This window comes from Haplochromis burtoni, unplaced genomic scaffold, assembly GCF_018398535.1.
Source record: "Haplochromis burtoni strain Fernald_Lab_line unplaced genomic scaffold, NCSU_Asbu1 Contig_111, whole genome shotgun sequence".
Classification (NCBI taxonomy): Eukaryota; Metazoa; Chordata; class Actinopteri; order Cichliformes; family Cichlidae; genus Haplochromis; species Haplochromis burtoni.
In genome coordinates, this window is record NW_024582472.1 from 1,571,264 (window position 1) to 1,589,649 (window position 18,386).

Here is an 18,386-nt window from a genome sequence, read left to right on the forward strand (position 1 = left end):
AGTGTTTGGGAGTACAGTTATCGCTGCGGTTGGAGAGGCAGACCAACAGATGCTGTTTGCTACCCAAGAGGGGAAAAATTAGCCTCAGGCATGGCTGAGTGCTGTGGAGCTCTCCATGGTGCTGAAATGAAGGCATCTCACTAAAGGATCAGCAGTCCATTGTATACTGGCTTGCAAAGAGGAAACTGGCAGCCAAAGTTTTGTATGGTGGACTTACTTTTGATTTATCAGAGATTTGTGTGTTAAAATGAACTTTCACTATTTCAACTTGTGAGACTTTATATGAAGGCTTCCATAACGTTTTATCCTGAATGCACTGCGGCTCAGTGATGTTGAAGCTGTGTTCCTGCTGTAGGTGAATCCAGTTCCTAATCCAGTTCCCCGTTCTACACTATGGAGAAGTATGGAGACGACACCCCCCCCCACCCCCCCCCCACACTCAACACACACATGAATACATGTGCACTCGTTGATTGAGTGAGAAATGACACACACACACACACTGCTTTGTTATATTTCCTAGTTGAGAAGGGAAGTGATATTAGTTTTCTAGTTTTCACAGCTTTCCTGTTAAAAACAACAGGAAAAAGGAGCAGAACCATTGAAGCTTCCAAAAGACGTGTGGTTGTGTTCTCAGTATTTTGTTCTGTTGCATTTGATCCATTTGAGTTCGAGAAAAAGACTTATGAATACTGGTGGTTATAAGCAAAGACTAAAACCAGACGCTTTGCCTACAATGTTATCTCACAAGGTGTCCAAACACTCTCAGACAATGAGTGAAAATTGCTTAAAGAAACAGGAATGACAGGGGACTTAAGAAGCTTTTTTTGCTAGGCTACAGCAGATGCTGTATCTGAAAACACACTAAATGGCATGACCCTAGTGGTATCTGGAGGTATCTGACATTCTGCCAGTTCATACTGCAGTTGCCTGGACAAATCAGATGGAGCTGAAGGTGGCAATCACATCTAGCCGGCAATTATGGACAGTGTTTACGTGGGTGAACATGACCTCTCATGGTGTATTCACATAATAAAAATGTGCACCCCTAACATCCAACAAAAGGCAGAGGAGGAGGAGGAGTACAACTGATAGCTTAAATCAGAAACATTTTTTCAGAACTTACCATTAAGTCCTATAATTTCACTCACTTCTCTCAAAGCCCACTCCTTTTCTCCCTATCCTTGTCTAGAAGTGCAGTTGAATCAGACAGCTCCAGCTGCCCACAAACACAGTCAATAAATTAGTTCTCAATTTCTCATTGTCAGCATCAGGATAATCCCAGCTCTAAGGGACATACTGAGAAGCAATTTATATTCCAAAGTTAAAATATTGTAATTCCTGCAAGATGCTGATTTCCCTTGATTTGTATATCAGTTTGCTTTGCTGCATAAACTCTGTCTGAAATCTGGCCACAAAGAAACTTTGCTTTGCTTGGTGTAATCACAGCATAACAACTGTTGACAGAAAACAAAGCTCTCCCTATCAATGTAGAGGGGCAGTTGCTGCGCAGATATTGATTTTGATTAACACTTCATTTTGAGTAATGCCCATTATATTTTCCTCTTCACTTACATTATGCTCTGGTTCAAAGTAAAAAGATAGATGTTTATCTTGCCCTAAGGTCCAAAGACTTGGACAGTTTGTCACTAGAGAGTCTGTGCTGCTATTTAAATGAAGTAAAGTTACAATGTGTTTTTTGTTTTTTTGTCAGTACTGTTTGATTTCTGAGGTTTATACGATTTCAATAACTGATGTTTGCTCACAATGAGCCAGACCAAGTCTTAATTAATGAATTGGAATAGATAACTTGCAAATGCTTTGGTATACCACTACCTATCAGTTTATTTCTTTGTTCATCTGCCTAATGTCACTGGGGATCCTATCAGTTAAACGCCATCACTATGTTTTTAGAGAGAAATGCAAGGCATGTGTCTACAGATAACATTTAGAGCAGCAGAAAAATACACAATCCCCACCCCCACAACCCACCCCCCACTACACGCACACATGTTTATTGTTCCTGTGTGCTTTCCCAGAGTGCGCAGAGGTTTCCCTTTTACTGCATTAGCCATTTAATGTTGACAAACAAGTGGTTTAAGTGAAAGTGAGATAATGCAGAACTTGTGTGTAATATATCTCGCTGTATGTTTAACAATGGAAATGCATGGAAAATATACATGGCAATATAGTCATTAGGTAACATATCTCTTATCTTTCGTCCCGTATGGGTTCTGTGTCATGTATCTTAAGACTGTTCCCCTGCAAATGAATGTTTTGCTGAACATTATTGAATTGCAGAAGGTAATTAGAGCTTGTTGCTTAGCTACCAGCACATGTATGCCTTAGTGTGTGTGTACATATGCATGCACATTCTTGGTGTTTCCACAGAGCCACGTAATTCACAAATCCTGCCAAGAAAAACAGAGGATAACCAAATCCAAACAACAGCTGTAAAACACATAGATACACATGTACATATACACAGGAAATCAATAGGAAAAGCACCAAAAAGTACACTGCTATTGATACTGTCTTATGCCAGTGCAGAGTAATCCCTATTTTCTGATCTCTGGAGTGGAAATTCAAACAGATGATGTCACTGGGCCTTGGGGACACGCTTTTTCTAGCTTGATGATCTTCTGCATGCTCATGGGTTGAGATGTTGACTATTTCCTGTGCTGAACCTTTGTGAAGTCTGAAGCCTGAAAACAAATTACCTCCCAGAGGGAGGAATCGGCACCTTGCTGCCCTGATGACCTTCTGTATCTGTTTTTCTTTCATTTGTCATGATGTGCTTTTAGAGTTAAAGGCAGTGGGTTGCAGAGATAACGCACCAAATATAGATACATCACAAAGGGAGTCCACCAAGGCACCGGGTTATCAGAAGCACATAAAGGGGAGGGGGCAGTTTGTTGCAAAGTGAATGAAATATTAATAAAATAATGGCGATAAGGCCATTCACTGCTTATGGCCTTATCGCCAAAAACAAAACATATTAGTAATCTGTTTCGTTTTTGTGTTATCTTCTACAGTGATTACTATCTTGCAAACCATTCTAAGAGTTTTAATCCACAAAAATGGCTTTTTGGTTAGACGGTGTTCTCTCATGCATGTAGAGTTATTGCTACTCACTTTAATTGGCATAATTTAGATGAGATTGCTCAACTTGCTCATGTTTACTGGAACCTGCTTTGTTGTAGTCGTGTTTTAGATTTGCAAAGGACTGGGGGGAGACAAAAGCCAGATACTAAAACCGTACTTTTTTTGTGCCTGGATGTGAACTCATTTATTGTGGAGAAGTGCCCGAGTGTCACTGTGAATGTATTCTTTGGTGTTTTTCTGTTTGTACGCAAATGCAAATTGTTCAATGTGCGACGGTACAACAGTATTAAGCCCTTCTGTGCTGTCTATGTAAGTGTTTCCCTTTATTTCCACTCATCTCTGTGTCTGTAGTGTGGATGTGGGCGTACAGTGTAGATGCCTGTGTGGGGAGGAGGGGGGTAATCTCCCTCCTGGGCTGTCATTATCTCCAGGGTTGGGTTTCAGAGGGCCATAATGACGACTTGGTTGTGTGGGCGCTGAAGAGCAGCATTCACACTGAAGTCGAGCAATTTGTGTGTGTGTGTGTGTGTGCATGCACTAAACAGGTGTTCGTGTATGTGCCCTGAGTGTGGGCACGCTGGTGTATGGACCTGTCAATGTCTGATTATATATCTGAGTGTGTGTATGTGGGTTTATTCCTCAGTCTGTCAGCCAGCTAACCTCAATCAAAGTCAGAAATGGAAACAGCCCACCAAATTCATGTACAAATGCCAATAGAGTTAAAAACAGAGCAGAAGAAAATTAGTTGAATCTGTCTTATCTCTGTGGTCTTTTTTGTGTTTTTGTGTTTTTTTTTCTTCTGGCCTCTTATCAAGGCAGGGTCCCCTGGGTGTGAAGCTGACAGGGTGAGTGTTAATCGGTCACCTTATCAACTCGACACATCCTTGTGAGTCAAATAGAGCCACTTGCAGTAGTGATCTAATACTGACTTGTGATCTGCTGTCAAGGAACAGCTGGTCTCAGATTAGACTCATTCATTCATATTGCCATTTATAATTCTGAATTATTTCATAAACCTCAGTTGTTAGATTTTTCCAAGACACCAGGCTGTATGTTTCTGGTCAATCAAAAATGTCATGTTTTGTGAAGTGGAGTTGGACACACTTTGACTCAACATGGTTTTGTTTTGACCATATAAATACTGCAAAAGCAAACTCCATGCAGAATTACACATCCTGAGACAATAATTGTGCACTGATACTGGCAGCAGCTGTTTGTTTGCACTGATTCTGTGGCAGAAGTGGCTATTGGGATTTGATGCCTGAATGATTTCAATCGGACCGAGTTTAGGAGGAGGATAAGATACAGAACAAAGCGAAAGGGGAATATGATGAGCAGAAGGAGCACAAAAACTCAAAGGAAGGGAACATGTTGGAACGAGTAAATGGGATGGAGGAAAGAAGAAAGACAAAGGACCAGAGGGAAAGTGATGAGTGAAACTGTAAAGATGAGGATGGATTGGTCCAGCTAGATATAATCAGATAATACCAGGTGCAACGTGCACACAATGATGCCTTTTGTTAGTGAACAACTTGAATGCCATTTAAATGCATGCAGCAAATTCATTTCATCATATATAGGGGGCAGAAATGGAAAAACTTGTCCTTATACTGATGTCTTTATACATTTGTCACTTATTATCTTATGTAACAAGCACACACAGAGACGTTTTTGTCGTACATTTACATTTGATGCAAAGTTACTGATGTTGACTTTTTCTTTCAAATAAAACGGCTAATGCTTTATGCTTAATGTTTGCAAATAATTATGACTTATTTTTTAAAGAAGCCAAACAGAAAGTGATATATGGTTATATTTGACTTGATCTAGCTATACCCTGAAAAACACAAATCTAGTCACAACTTTTACAAGCAAACCCTAAGTGAAGTACCATCTGTAGGTCTACTAGAAGATGTGAATGCAGCATTGCAGACAATCCTTACTGTGACCATCAATGAAACCAACCAGCTGATCTACACCACAGTGCCTGTGATTTCTGAGATGCTTGGCTATAAGATGAACAGCCAGTAGATAAGATGAACAGTGCCGTCCATGGAGAAAGAGACTAGAGGCCAAGATCAAGATAGCACGGAGGGATGTTAGCCAACTATCGGAGCTGCAGAAAAGTGCGATAAAGAAACACCAAGCTGCCCGTTACCTGAAGACTGCCAGACAAAGACTCACAGCTTTCACCAGCTGGTTGAAGAGGTTTACTAGAGAGGTAAGAGAAGTGTACTCTCAGTGGAAGGGGAATAATATGAGAACAGCCCCGCCAATGCTGGACAAGGAGCAATAATGGTTGCGGATATGGAAGAAGGACAGCAATGCTTAGTGTCTAGTAGACTCCCAGAAGGGACCCATTCAACTACCGGCCGCTATAACCTGCCTTACTATCACATGGAAGTTCCTGTCAGGCATCATAGCGGCTAAGAAGAACAGGCACATGGCTCAATACATTAGCTGGGCACAAAAAGGAATTAGCAGTGTACCAGAGCGGGAAAACACCAGCTATTTGTAGACAGAGCTGTTGCCCAAGACTGCAAGATCAAGCTCACCAACCTGTGCACTGCCTGATTAAATACAAGAAAGCCTATGACTCAATGCCTCAAACATGGATCCTGGAAAGCCTAGTATATAAGATCAACAGGACCCTAAGAGCTTTTATTTGTTTACATGTGTATATTAAACAAAATACATTTTTGTACTTTGCATTCCTCTCCAGGACATATACCAAGATTTGTTGATTGGTCTTTGCATAAAAAACTCATGTAGTACCTATAGCTACAGGCAAGGACATAAAATGCAGCTGTACAATATGTGGGTGATGATAAACAAGTCTAATTATTCACTGCAGGAGCCTCTATACACTGACTGTAGCTTGAATAATTGAAGAATGAGGGAACAAAGTCTGGACTTTTTAGGATCCTTGGATATTCGGTCATCACGTTGTAACCGCAGTGATAAAAAAATAAGTTACTTCATAGTATAATAGTATAAATAAAATTAGTATAAATTAGTATACATTAAATGTAATGTCACAGAATATCACCATGTGACTCATTTATTCACTAAATATATTCCTTAACTCTTCTGACATGTAACTCTGTAGTTGAATCATGTATACATCACCTACTTTGTCTCAAGTGTGTTTACAATTCCTTTAGTCTGGTCTGTTTATTGGTTTTCTGTCTTAAATCTCAGCATTTCAGTAATAGTGTTCTATAAACGTTTCCTTCTTGAACATTTCCAGGGGTACTCACTGGTTTCTGCCACCACAAAGTGTTTATGACTACAGTGACCTGATTCAAACTGCTGTATGTATGTCAAAACACTGTATCTCTCATTTCCTCCACTAGTTTTTCATTTGATTATATGATTATATGTAGCTAATAAGCAGTTACATATAGCAGCATTTTCCAAATTTTTGTTGATAGCAACAAATGACAGCTGTCGTTTCATTTGCTGTGGCAAGCATTGTAATTAAGCTATCGCCTGTTTGTGTCCCTAGTTTCCATGCTGTCCAAATTATTAGTATGTAATGATAAAGGAGAAACGGCAACTTGAATACCATGAGACATTTTGCATCGCCAATTTCGACCTGATGACTTCCAGACGTCATCTCACTTAAAAGTCTGATGTGCTTCAAAATGTGTGTGTGTGTGTGTGTTGTTACTGGTGACATGTGCATTTCCGCTTAGCAAACAGAGCTTGAAATTAAGACCATAGGTGGCATTAGTCATCGCAATCAGCGCAGAGTGGGTAGGCGACACTTAAGGACGGCAGACTTGTTCTCATTAGCTGCGGAGTGGCTGTGTTTTTCTTGACATGCTGTGAGTTTAAGAGTTGTTGTTATTGTCACAATGAAGTGCAGGACCCAAGCATGTTGTCCAATTTCTGTCTATTTTGAGACAAGTTTCTCTAAGGATTTGTTCAGCCAGTGAGCGGAAATGGTGGAAATGAGTCTGTCGAAGCGTTGCATTGCTAAAAAGCCCAATTTGTAGGGAGCTCTGTTTCGACGATTTCTAGCCAGATTTATTTCCCATCAGCGCAGTGGAGGTATTAGTGAAAATGACACGACCTGCTTAAGCAGAAAGGAATGAGCATGCAGCTCTCATAAAAGGTTTTATTAGTCTTTATATGAAATCATTTGGAACATCACAGTGTCTGAGTGCATAGTCTCAGAGGGATAGCTCAAGTGGGACGTGCAATTAGAGAAAGACTGCAAAGGGAGAATTATTGAAGGTGGTGCTTGAGAAGAATTAAGATTTCATTTACCCCCTCAGAATTTGTTTCTCTTCTGGGCCACTGCATCTTTGAGCCTTGAAATCTCTGGTGCATTTGCCATTTAGCTCTCGTGCTTTGTCTTGCCAACTTAATTAGCATCAGTGGACTTGGCTTGTCAGACTTTAATAAGCAAAAGCAATGATGGAAGTACTTGGTTGAGCTTGTAAACATAGACCAGGGAGCTCCGGTATTGAGGATGCAAGTACAGCTCCACATAGTGGATTATTTAGCAATGGCCAACCACATTTCTACCCACTAGTTCAAAGGGTCTAGCAAAACTGCAAAACCTAAATACTAAAACTGGCTTTGAATTTGAAAGCGTTCCCATGTTTTTCTTAAATGTTACAACAACTGCTTTTTGCCTTGAGTATAATAAGCTTTAACACTAATTATCACTTATAAATTTATCTTAAGTTGCTGTTGTATAGCTGTGTTGTAGGGTGATTTCATGTGTGCTGCTGTGATTATCTGGTTCTCCTGCCTAAAGGCAATCAGGTAAATGTTTTATAATCAATAAAGCTGCTGTGGTTCACTGATCATGAATGTGCAGCAGTATTTTAGGAAAGAGCCCAGTGGCAGTCCTTTCAAGTAATTCATCTGCCTGCCAATCACCTGATGACTTTTTCATCTCCTGTCTACAGCACCTCACATCATAGCATTATAGCAATTTTCTCTGTTCCTTTATATTCAGTCTGTCCTGGATTCACTTTCCTGTCTTGTACATGAGTGTTAATGTAGCAGCCTTGCTTGCTCATGAGCAGACATGTGCTGTGTTAGTAAACTGTTGACATAGAAGTTCTGTGGTATAAGCTTCTGAAATCTGCAATTGATGTGTGATGGTCTTAAAGGCTAAATAAGATAAAGTGGTGCACTTTCTTGTTTTAACAGATTTTCTTTTTCAAACTGTGCAAACTATTAACTAAACTGTGTGTTAATTTAAATGCATCATTAAAGTTCTTTATGCTTGTATGTTCCTTCAGGTTGTTTACACTGAGTGATCAGTACTATATAGGCTGAACAGTAATTTTATTGTAAGTGAAATGAAAATTGCAGGTATGTTTTTGAATTATTACATGATTCAGCTGTTCATTTAGTAAACGAGTATCTAGGTAAACTAACTGGAGTATATAGTGGATGCTTTCATGTAAGGCAAATGAAGAGAGCCGTGCCACTCATTTTTGGTACAGCGTCATGCTGGGAGCAGCTGTTTTATTCATGAAACTGTCGATTTGTTTGCCATTAATGTGCCTTAACGAAAGTGCCAGAAAAGGTTTCAAACGTATTTGTATCGGGGGAAAAATATTCAGGAGTTTACCGAGATGGTTGTGGTGGAAATACATGTTGCACAAACTGAAGTAGTGTTTCTTATTACTTTAGCGAGTTTTCTCTGTTCATAAATAACTTAACAGCTCAACTGACATTTTGAAGAGTTGATGGCGTGTTTCTTCTAATTATTATTATTATGGATGAATCAAGCGCTCTGGCATACTCATTCTACTAAAGTAAAGTTCCACAGTCATCTTCATTTTTGGAAGAGAACATAAGGTTATGACTGATAAATGGTTGTTGAACCTTTTCCGCACCAAACAGCCTCTGGCAAGTTTGCAGTTAGCAAGCAGTAGGATCCCCGTTTGCAGTGCTCAGATGCATGTGTACACTCTTGTGTGTAAGCCTGCCAGTGGAATTGGCTAGACTTCTTCCTCCTCTTTGGCTATACTGAGCACAGGGAGACAGCTCACCCACAGCAGTGCTAGCTCACTGCGTTAATATGTTTTGACAGAGGAAGCATTATCACAGCTCTCAACTCTCATCTGCAGCACGAAGCACGATGCTGAGGCGACCCCAGTGATCACGGAGATTTAAAGGGAGACTTATTAGGCCCACCAGCAGCTTTGGTTCAGTCTAACAAGCTTTTACCACTTTCAAAACATTAAGTGCAAATAAATGTTGCTGTCAGGTGACTGCTTTAAAAAAAAAAAAAAAATCCCACTATATGAGTGTCCATTTCTAAACAAATAAATTAGCTGCTGTTGTGCATCCAGCTATACAGCTCAACAGTGACAGCAATAGCACTATGGCGCAGCATGATGTTGCATACATCAGCTCTGCCCCCAAAACCCTGTTTCTTTTTTAAAAGAAATGTCTTTTTCCTTTCATCTTCGCAGCTGGAAGTTACTCATCTTGCATAATTGTGTTTAGTTCTTCTGCCAAGCATTTCTAAGTGGAAGGCTGTGCCAGCTATAGTCAACCAGCAGGCTTCACTCCTCTCTTAACATGTTTGTTATATCCCTGCATTGTGCTACCCACTAATGTAATTAATGCAAATATCCAGTGTGAACAATGGCACTTGTTCGACTAATCACGCTGCATTAAGTTCTTAGCTTACTCTTGCATTTGTATATTTTAGATTTGCTTTTCTGGACTTCTTTTGTGCTTCATTAAATCTCGTTTTTAACCCTGAGTTGGGTCTGGGCTTCACCTGAAGTAACTGCAAGGGTTGAACAGCTCGTTCAAAGATGTTCGTTACTGCAGCCTCACATGAGATAAAACCCAGGACTATACTGCCATCTGTGTGGTTAGATATACTGTAAAATATCAGCTACACTGTCTGCAATCCTCTATTTCACCACTAAGTGTCTCTGTGCTCAAATCTGTACATTTCTTCCTGCTACTCATGAACTCATTTAGAATCCACTGTCTGGTTTTATGCTTTTCTCTTTCCATTAACTGTCATTTTATGCTTCGGACTGTTTCCTTATGGTCAGCTATTACCTTTCCAGCACTTTGGATCACGAACACAGTCTTGGCGAGAGTATGTGTCACATGATACAACATGATTCATTTATCAGTTTACAGTTTGAAATGCAGCACCGCGCTGCTTGACAAATATTTATACAGAGATAAATGACTTTAGTACACGGAGACAGCATTATTGTCTATGATTTTACGAGTATGCACACATTGATTTTTAGAGAACATGAGCTACTGGGTACTGGGTAATATCAACAAGTGTTCCTCGAATTTTATTGACCCTGTTTCCCACTAAAGCTTGGTAAAATGCAATAAAGTATAAGACTACTGTAAACTGCAGCCTTCAAAATAGAGTTTAATCAGCATGTTTTTAGAACAGTGCAATATGAAAAAGAACATAAACTAATCCAGCGATCAATCCTACCTTTGGAAAAAGGGCTGTTGTAAAAGGTTGGTTTCATTTGTACTTAAATCCAAACTGACTGTATGCTATAGTTACAGATGGGATTGTTAAGGTAGTTCACACTTAGATCTCTTTGTACTTGTTCCCACTAAAACTGAAGACGTAACCGTTCAGTCATCCACAAGCCAGCCTCTCTAATCCCCAGGGTACTTTAAGCAGATAATTTAAAATGTTTCCTGCAGGTTGAACTGAGATCAGCATCTGCATCACAAATGGAGTGTGTAATGTGTTTTGTAAATGCATTACCAATGGGAGTTCAGCATGTATGGCTGCTTTGGCTAAATTAGGAATAAACCACACTGTAAACACATAACCAACAATAGGTCTGTGAGCTTGTAATCATGAACAGAAGATGAGGAATGTAACTGATTTTGAGTAACTATTCTAGATTAATGCCTAAAGAATCTTTTCAGTGAGCAAGACAGTTTTTATTAGATGACATAAATTTGAATTATAAATAAAATGTGAAAAATCTGGCAATCAGACTTGGGTTTTTGATGACAACATCCATATTGTACAGAGTTTAAATATATTTGCAAGGCTACTTACCTGTTTTTACCTGTCCTGTTTTAGTCTAAAGGCCTCTTTTGAGGTGACTACCAATGAAGTTAGTTTTTGTATACATCGCTTTGTATCAGCTGTGGTTGTTTAAGAAGTGTTTTACAAGTAAAATTGGTATGGTGTGGTATGGAAATTCAGGATAAAGTTATTGAGCAGATAAATCAAAAGAGGTAAACTGTTGCAGAATACCTTCACATCTTTAATCCCTGGTTCAGTATGTGTTAAGCAGTTTACATACAAAATGATCAGTGGCTGCAACGTTGGTTTCCCTTTGAATGACTTAATATGTACATTATGGGTCCTTTATCTCTGACTAACCGAGACTAGAGCCCTCCTTCCGTTACAAGACTTGACAAAAACCCAAAGGACATATAATTCGGTGTTAAATTCATGTTTACATGTTGAGTTTTATTCTAACAGTTCAGGCTTCTTAAAAACACTTTTTAATTAATATTTTTCTTTAAAAAATGACTTCGTAAAATCAATTCCTATTTTTTTTGTCATTTACAACTTTAAACTCTGGTGGTTTCTTTTTCATCACCTGCACACTCTCACACTAATATCATGTCAACTCCAGGTGTCCCGTGTTCCCATGCAAACCAGCACGATCATGCCTGAAGTGTTTGCCTATCCACCTGCTCATTTGTATGTGGTTTTTCGTTACTCGTATCTGCAGCTACTGAAAGGATAGCACTTCTAGAGCTTCCAGTGAAGTTGAGATGAGGACAGCTTGATTTATTTTCAGCACTATTTTTAATCATTAAAACTGTTTCAATAAGGTGTAGGCGCATCTAAATCTTCAGCTCGTTTTAGCTGACTGGACGATTTACTGCGGGACAGGACTGAAGAAGAATGAAGGGCACGTTGGCCTGATCAAAAGTAATCGGCGGTCATTAAATTTGAGCATCTTGGTTATGTAACATGCTGGGAAGCCCGGTTGGTCGAGCTCTTGACGCTACACCGTGACGACGTGAGGATCTCTTATCTCCATCAGGGATGGAGGTAGATTCGATTAACAGGAGACAAGTTCATGCTTCCCTCGGTGTGTCTGAGGACCCCGTGATGCGACAGGGAGAGAGACAGTCTTCGTCCTCCTTCGTGCACCACCAGTGAGACCGGGATGCGGTTTTCCGGCGGTGTCGGTCGCTAACTGAGCCCATTTTGACACCAGGAGGAAAAAAACATATTGGCCGTTCTCTGCTGGAGGTAACACTCGGGAAGCATGGCAGGCGCAAAGCTGACGCCCTCTCCCTCGGAGATCGACCCAGACGTCAAGACCGATGTGCAGAAAACACCAGAGCCCACCTGGGTCAATCCCTCCAACCCTCTCCGGACCATCGGCTCTTTGGGGAGCGATGTCGACCAAAGGTAGCTGCCGCAGATCCGCACCAAAGGCGCATGTTTCTAAATGCAGCTCGCTTGCACACACGCAGCATCCTCACGGTAATACGGTGTTGCAAGCGACCGGCACATCAAGTCTTCCTAATAACTTGGCTGGTAATTAACAGTAGTCGTAATCAATATTTCATTACCATTAAAGCTGTCCGCCTGTAAACTGACATTTCCCACAAATTTACAGCGTAGTGTGGGAACTACGGTAGTTACGCATCGGGTCCTACAGGCTATATTTTCCCATTGGGATTAAACATTAAGGCAACCAGTACGACTCTTTGAGTCACTTTCACGACAGATGGCTGAATGATCGCAAACATTTCTGTCGTGAGTCATTTTGCTCCAGGCATCAATGGGATTCATTTAATGACTGCAGTGTATGGGATTACATAATTCAGTGGATGCTGCATTCCCATTACAATTTTATGAATCTGAGAGTTTTTGTGGGGTAGAAGTAGTCTTTTGCAGGTTGCATGAGCTAAGTTTTTTTTAATATTATTAATGCATATATATTAGATTGATAGATGAAATAAAAATGCAAACCACAGGAGAGCTCCTCACATACCCCCTCCCTATATAAAAATACTACATGTTATTTCACAATGTGCGGGCACCAGTCCATAAAATCTGCTTTTACTCTGCTACAATTTGATAGTCAAATTAGATGTGGTTCCTGTAACAACTGAGGGATGCATTTTTTTTTTCTTTCAGAGACAAAAGAACTCAAGAGCTGCAGAAATGCTGCTGTTCAAGCTAATATTTGCACTGTTATCTGCAGGTTATGAGGTTGGGTTGACTGAAAACAGAGTGTGCTTATTTGGCTGTGCTTCAGAAACTACTGCACAGCCAGTATGCTGGTGGTGCAGTGTGCCCTGTCTCTCAATATTTATAGCACATATTTTTCTTCTCACTTTTTATGTGAAATACTGATATTTATCTGCATGTTTGATCAGATCTGCTGGGATTTAATCTGTTCTGAATGATGGAACATTTGCTGTTGGTTGTGATTTTAATATCCATATTGAGGCTACAAAAGCAACAGAGTGGCATGGGAAATAGCTAAACAATGTGATTACAGGAAGAATGTCAAATGCAGCACTTTTGGATCAAAAAATCATAATCCTAAAATAATTGGCTACATTGTTTATTAGAAACTTTAATAAAAACAAAAAAAACCAAAACCTTTAATTAAATATCGAGGATAGATTAGAAACATTCAGTTTTTACCACAGAATCCACCCTTCACTTTCTCAGCTAAAACCATACACACACCTCTGCAAAGCTGCCTCAACTTTAGCTACTGGATTTTGGATGACAGATCTGGAAGGATGTCAGAGTTTGTTACAGAGTTGGCAGAGATGTCTAAAGCCCTGAGAATTCAGGTGGACATAAATCAGAGTTGAGGCTTGAGCTATCACTAAATGGGAGCCATCTATCGATTCCGTTCAGTTCCAATTATTCATATAGTCCATACTGGTTTCTCAAGAACTTTACCTTGCAAAGTAAAGCTCTCACAACATCACAGGGACAAACCCAGTGTTTCATATTGATTTTTGTCTTCAGTCTTCCTTTTTTCAGTGTTTTTTGTCAAGCTTTATTAGCTGTCAAATCCTAACCGTTATGTTCAAACGGATGTTCAGTGTGGTGAACATGACAGTAGAGCAGATAACAAAACATGTCTACTAAAAATTGCAATTACAGCTGTGATCAAGACAATGAAGACAGAGGTTTAAAGTCCTATATATGCAAATAGGTGAGCTCAGTCATCAGTGCTACCAAAAAAAATAGGAGAAATATACACTAATGAAAACATTATTCAGAGATGACACATCAGTACTTGTGATGATGATGATACTGGCAAAGACAGTGAATAATTAGCCAAAATTATAATGTGTGATTTTGACACTGAGGGAGGAGATGAAGCTTTTGAAGTTACTGGTGTCCTGTAGGTGGATATAGTCAAAGTGACAGTTCAGATCCGTAAGAGCAATTAAAACCCAACAAAAGCCAGTAAGTCTGTTGGCAGCTGAACACTGTAAGAATAGGTTTAGAGACACTGAACAATATTGACTATTGCTTTATTGCCATCCAAGACTGTTTAAAGGGTTGTCTAGTACACTATCTACAAACGGGTTGGCTGTAAAACCTAATGCATTAATTGGCCAGTTGCCCTGAGCGCGGTCCATCTCCTTTGTTTACAAGGTAGCGAGTTTTGTTGACAAGGGCTTATATCTTAATTGAGGACATAAATTAATAAAAGTTGGCCTTCATTTTCATCCAATCATTACATGACCAGATTTTTGCAGAGATAAAAAAAAAAGTGTATTAATTTATCCAAGTCACTTGCAGGGTGATGTCTGTAATCTGAGAGCTTTCTGGGTTGTGAAATGTGGTCAGCGGGGATTTCTGTCCAGCGGGCGATTTCTGTCCAGCTGGCTCAGGAATGAAAGGATGTGGAGAGAGTAAAAGAATCAATAATCTGGTCCATCGTATAGCACGGTCTATAGGGAATTCATCTATTTTGACATAATTTACAACACCTCTATGTTTGTTTATATCGATTCTCTGGCCGTTATTGACATCTTAATATTGCAGGCAGTGAGAGACTAATTAAGTCTTGGAGGATTTTCAGTAACAGAGAGAGAAGGATCATCTTTTAAATGCAGGAATTTGTCAGAACTGATAAACACATGCAGATTTATTTTGGCTTCGTCCATCTTCTCCACCACTTTGTCCTCGCAGTGAAAAATGTGTTTGCAAATCGAGCATTTGGTCTGCCTTGCTGAGGCACTATTATTCACTGTATATTCTCACTAAGAATGGACCAGGATATTGCAAAGGATGATTTGAATTTTTTAGGTCAGCTGCGTAAGAACTTGATAAAAGGCAGAGTGACTGATGTGCAGCGTAGGCTTTATCCCATTTGACATTTCAGCAACGCAGAGCCTTCCACGAAGCTCACGTCTGTCAGTCCAGAGTGCTTCTGCTTTTTTAGCCAAGTTAGCAAACTACTTGTGTACTTGTATCCTTGTACACTTAATATTACCTCTTCAGTATTAAAGCATCAAAGTTGACTTTAAATTATTAAATTTGTGCAAAAATGCTGGGCAAGTAGAAGGTCGTTGGTTCAGTTACAGTCAAACAAACAAATCACCATTGGTGTTTTGTCAGGGAGGACAACCAGGCTAAATCAAAAATGCAGAGCTAGCTGCTGTGCTGACCCCGTCTGGCAGGTGAGTAGCCGAAAGTAGCTTTTATAGTAGGATTAAGTAGAAAACTCAATACGGCCACAAAACTGCTGTTCGATTAGACCCAATAATCCCAAAGATATAAAAGGGACAAATTCCACAGTATATATGTAATATGTGATAAGGTTTGTCTTTGTGATGTTTATTATTGCATCAGCAGAGATATTATAGGTAATAATTCTTTACTGTACCTGCTCTAAGTAGTAACTTATGCTAAGTAATATTTGACACTGTTGCAAAGCATATAACCTCCCTTCATTCATTTTGTTACTCCAGTTTTCAAGATTTAAAGTGGAAGAATAGTATATATTATATACCAGAATGATACTTTTGCTGTTAGCTTTTTCTGTGAATACAGACAGAAAATGTGATGAGGGAGCAGGGGAATAACATTAGGTAAAGGTAATGGGAGTTGACTTGGGGAAGGTGCGACTAAGGGCATTTTGACCATTTAGTATCTTTACCATCTAAACTTCAGTCTAGGATTACTGTATGAAATGGAGATGCTGCAGTGTGAGTCTCTTGAGTTGCTTCTGGGATGTGTGGAGAACAGTATGGCAAGCTACCAGACTGAAAACTACACTTCCCATTTGCCTTTGTAATTTCTGCAGTCATAAAGTATAAGTGCATGAAGCCCTCCCACATTATCTCTGTAGCTCTCACAGCTGAATGTTACTGGAAAACATACGTTGAAAGTGCTGGTCATGTTGCACATAACTCAGTACCTCCGCTCACACCTTCGCTCCAGATCTGCTCCAAAGAGGTGAGAATCAAGTTGTTCTTTACTGTAATTATTTGATCTTAAGTATACTAAGGCATGACGTTAATGACATAATCTAATAACGTCTGAATTATAATTGAAAACGGGACAGATTAGACTCTGCATCCAGTGTATCTGTTGTAAGCTAGTCTCCATTCATTTTAGCCTCTAAATTGTTTAAGCTCTTAGTAGCCAGATAGCATCTTTATTGACCAGTAAAGTGCTGTGAAATATCCACCAAATCACTAGCGGGATCACAGCAGAGCAGTGATGGTCCTGTTTTTATGTACATTATCTCTTGTATAAGCCAACTAATCATTTGCTCATTGGTTTAACTCTGAATTAACATCTCAAACTGCTGAAATGTAGTAATAAGCAATGATAATATACTAATAAAACTGTTAGAAAATTAGTAAAGTGTTGCATTGCAAACCTGGTTCAGTGTGTTTCGTATGGTTCAGAAATTTCCCAAAAATGTCCAGCAGTCCACTTTTTTTTTTTTTATCTTAAAGTTCTGTGTGTGCTAAATTCTCAAAGTGAATTTACTGAATTGAATCTGTCTTTCAGAAGTGGAAAATGTGATGTTATTAATCATTTAAGGTTGTAGAAATGTTTTTAACATCATTCTAGATTACTTGAAGAAAGAATTGCTTGGTTTCAGGTAGGGCTGCACGATTTTGCGTAAAATGAGAATCACGATTTTTTTGCTTAGAATTGAGGTCACAATTCTCTCACGATTTTCTTTTCCAGTATAAATATTTATTGCACTTATTAACTGCACATCAACTTCAGGTGAGACTGAACATAAAAACAATAAATAAACATAAAAACAACAAATGTCTCACGTTTTGTTGTTGCCGCAAAATGTTGTACTGCTTGAAATTCCGTCTCCACTGTTGCTCGACACTGCGTGTATAGAGCAGGTAGTGCAACAATAGAAAAATAGTTGCGGGACGGCACTGTGTAGCGTTTGTCTAGGGTGTTGATCATTTTCCTAAATCCCTCGTTTTGCACAGTGTTGATGGGAGCCATATCTTTGGTCAGGTGATAAGTGATAGCCTCTGTAAGTTCTTTGTGCCTGCGGGAGTTCGACGGGTATAGGGAAGCGCTGTATAAGGTTCCCGTTATTGATGTTTGGGTGGTTGACGGGGACAGATTTTCTCCTGTCACTTTCTCGTCATCCCCTACGTGCTCTCCGTTGTTTTTTTCCCTGCCAATTTTAGCAGCCAGCTTCTGTATCACGTGGTATAAGGCTCCGCCCTTGTCATTTGTTGAGCAGGAAGAGTGAGCGCTTGTTTTCATGCAGATTACGTCCCGGATCAAAATGCGGTACAATCGCCGTCTTATTTTTTATTTTTATTTTTTAAATCGTTGTCATTTGGAAATGAGATCGCACATAAGTATGAATTGAGATCGCGATTTTCTAACGATTAATCGTGCAGCCCTAGTTTCAGGATATTGAGCCATTAGAAGAAAGTTGCAGATAAATGAGTGTACATGGACACTGATCTTTGGAAATTAGAATGAAACCCATTTTCACTGGCATGTTGGAAGTGAGAGCCATTGTTGAGATGGTAAAACGTGCTTGATTAATTACTGAAATGGCAAAGTCCTCCCTTGTGACCTCTCTATTTCCTGAGTGGAATGGACAGTCCATTAGTCCATTTAGAGTTTTGACAATCTTCTCAACGCAAACCTCTCAGCTCTGCAGTCTTTATTTTCAACACATATTCCTCCACCACCTCTTTTTTTTATAGGTTTGACTGATATAAAGACCTTGTTCATGTAGAGATTTCAAAGACAATTCAACCCACCCTTTGTC

At 39.6% G+C, this 18,386-nt stretch overlaps 1 protein-coding gene across 8 annotated transcripts in view; it reads left to right on the forward strand.

Moving 5' to 3' along the window:
• The window catches only part of kcnt1b (potassium sodium-activated channel subfamily T member 1b), a 72,104-nt gene that overhangs the window by 8,017 nt on the left and 45,701 nt on the right, over window positions 1–18,386 (forward strand). For 2 of the 8 annotated variants that reach the window (XM_014335672.2, XM_014335675.2), the window contains exon 1: window positions 522–12,532. The exons of the other annotated variants lie outside the window; for them this stretch is intronic. In XM_014335672.2, coding sequence (XP_014191158.1) covers window positions 12,387–12,532 — 146 coding nt within the window. In that variant the 5' untranslated portion in view covers window positions 522–12,386. Of the gene's footprint in view, window positions 1–521; window positions 12,533–18,386 lie in introns of those variants that run through there. 8 annotated transcript variants of the gene reach the window in all.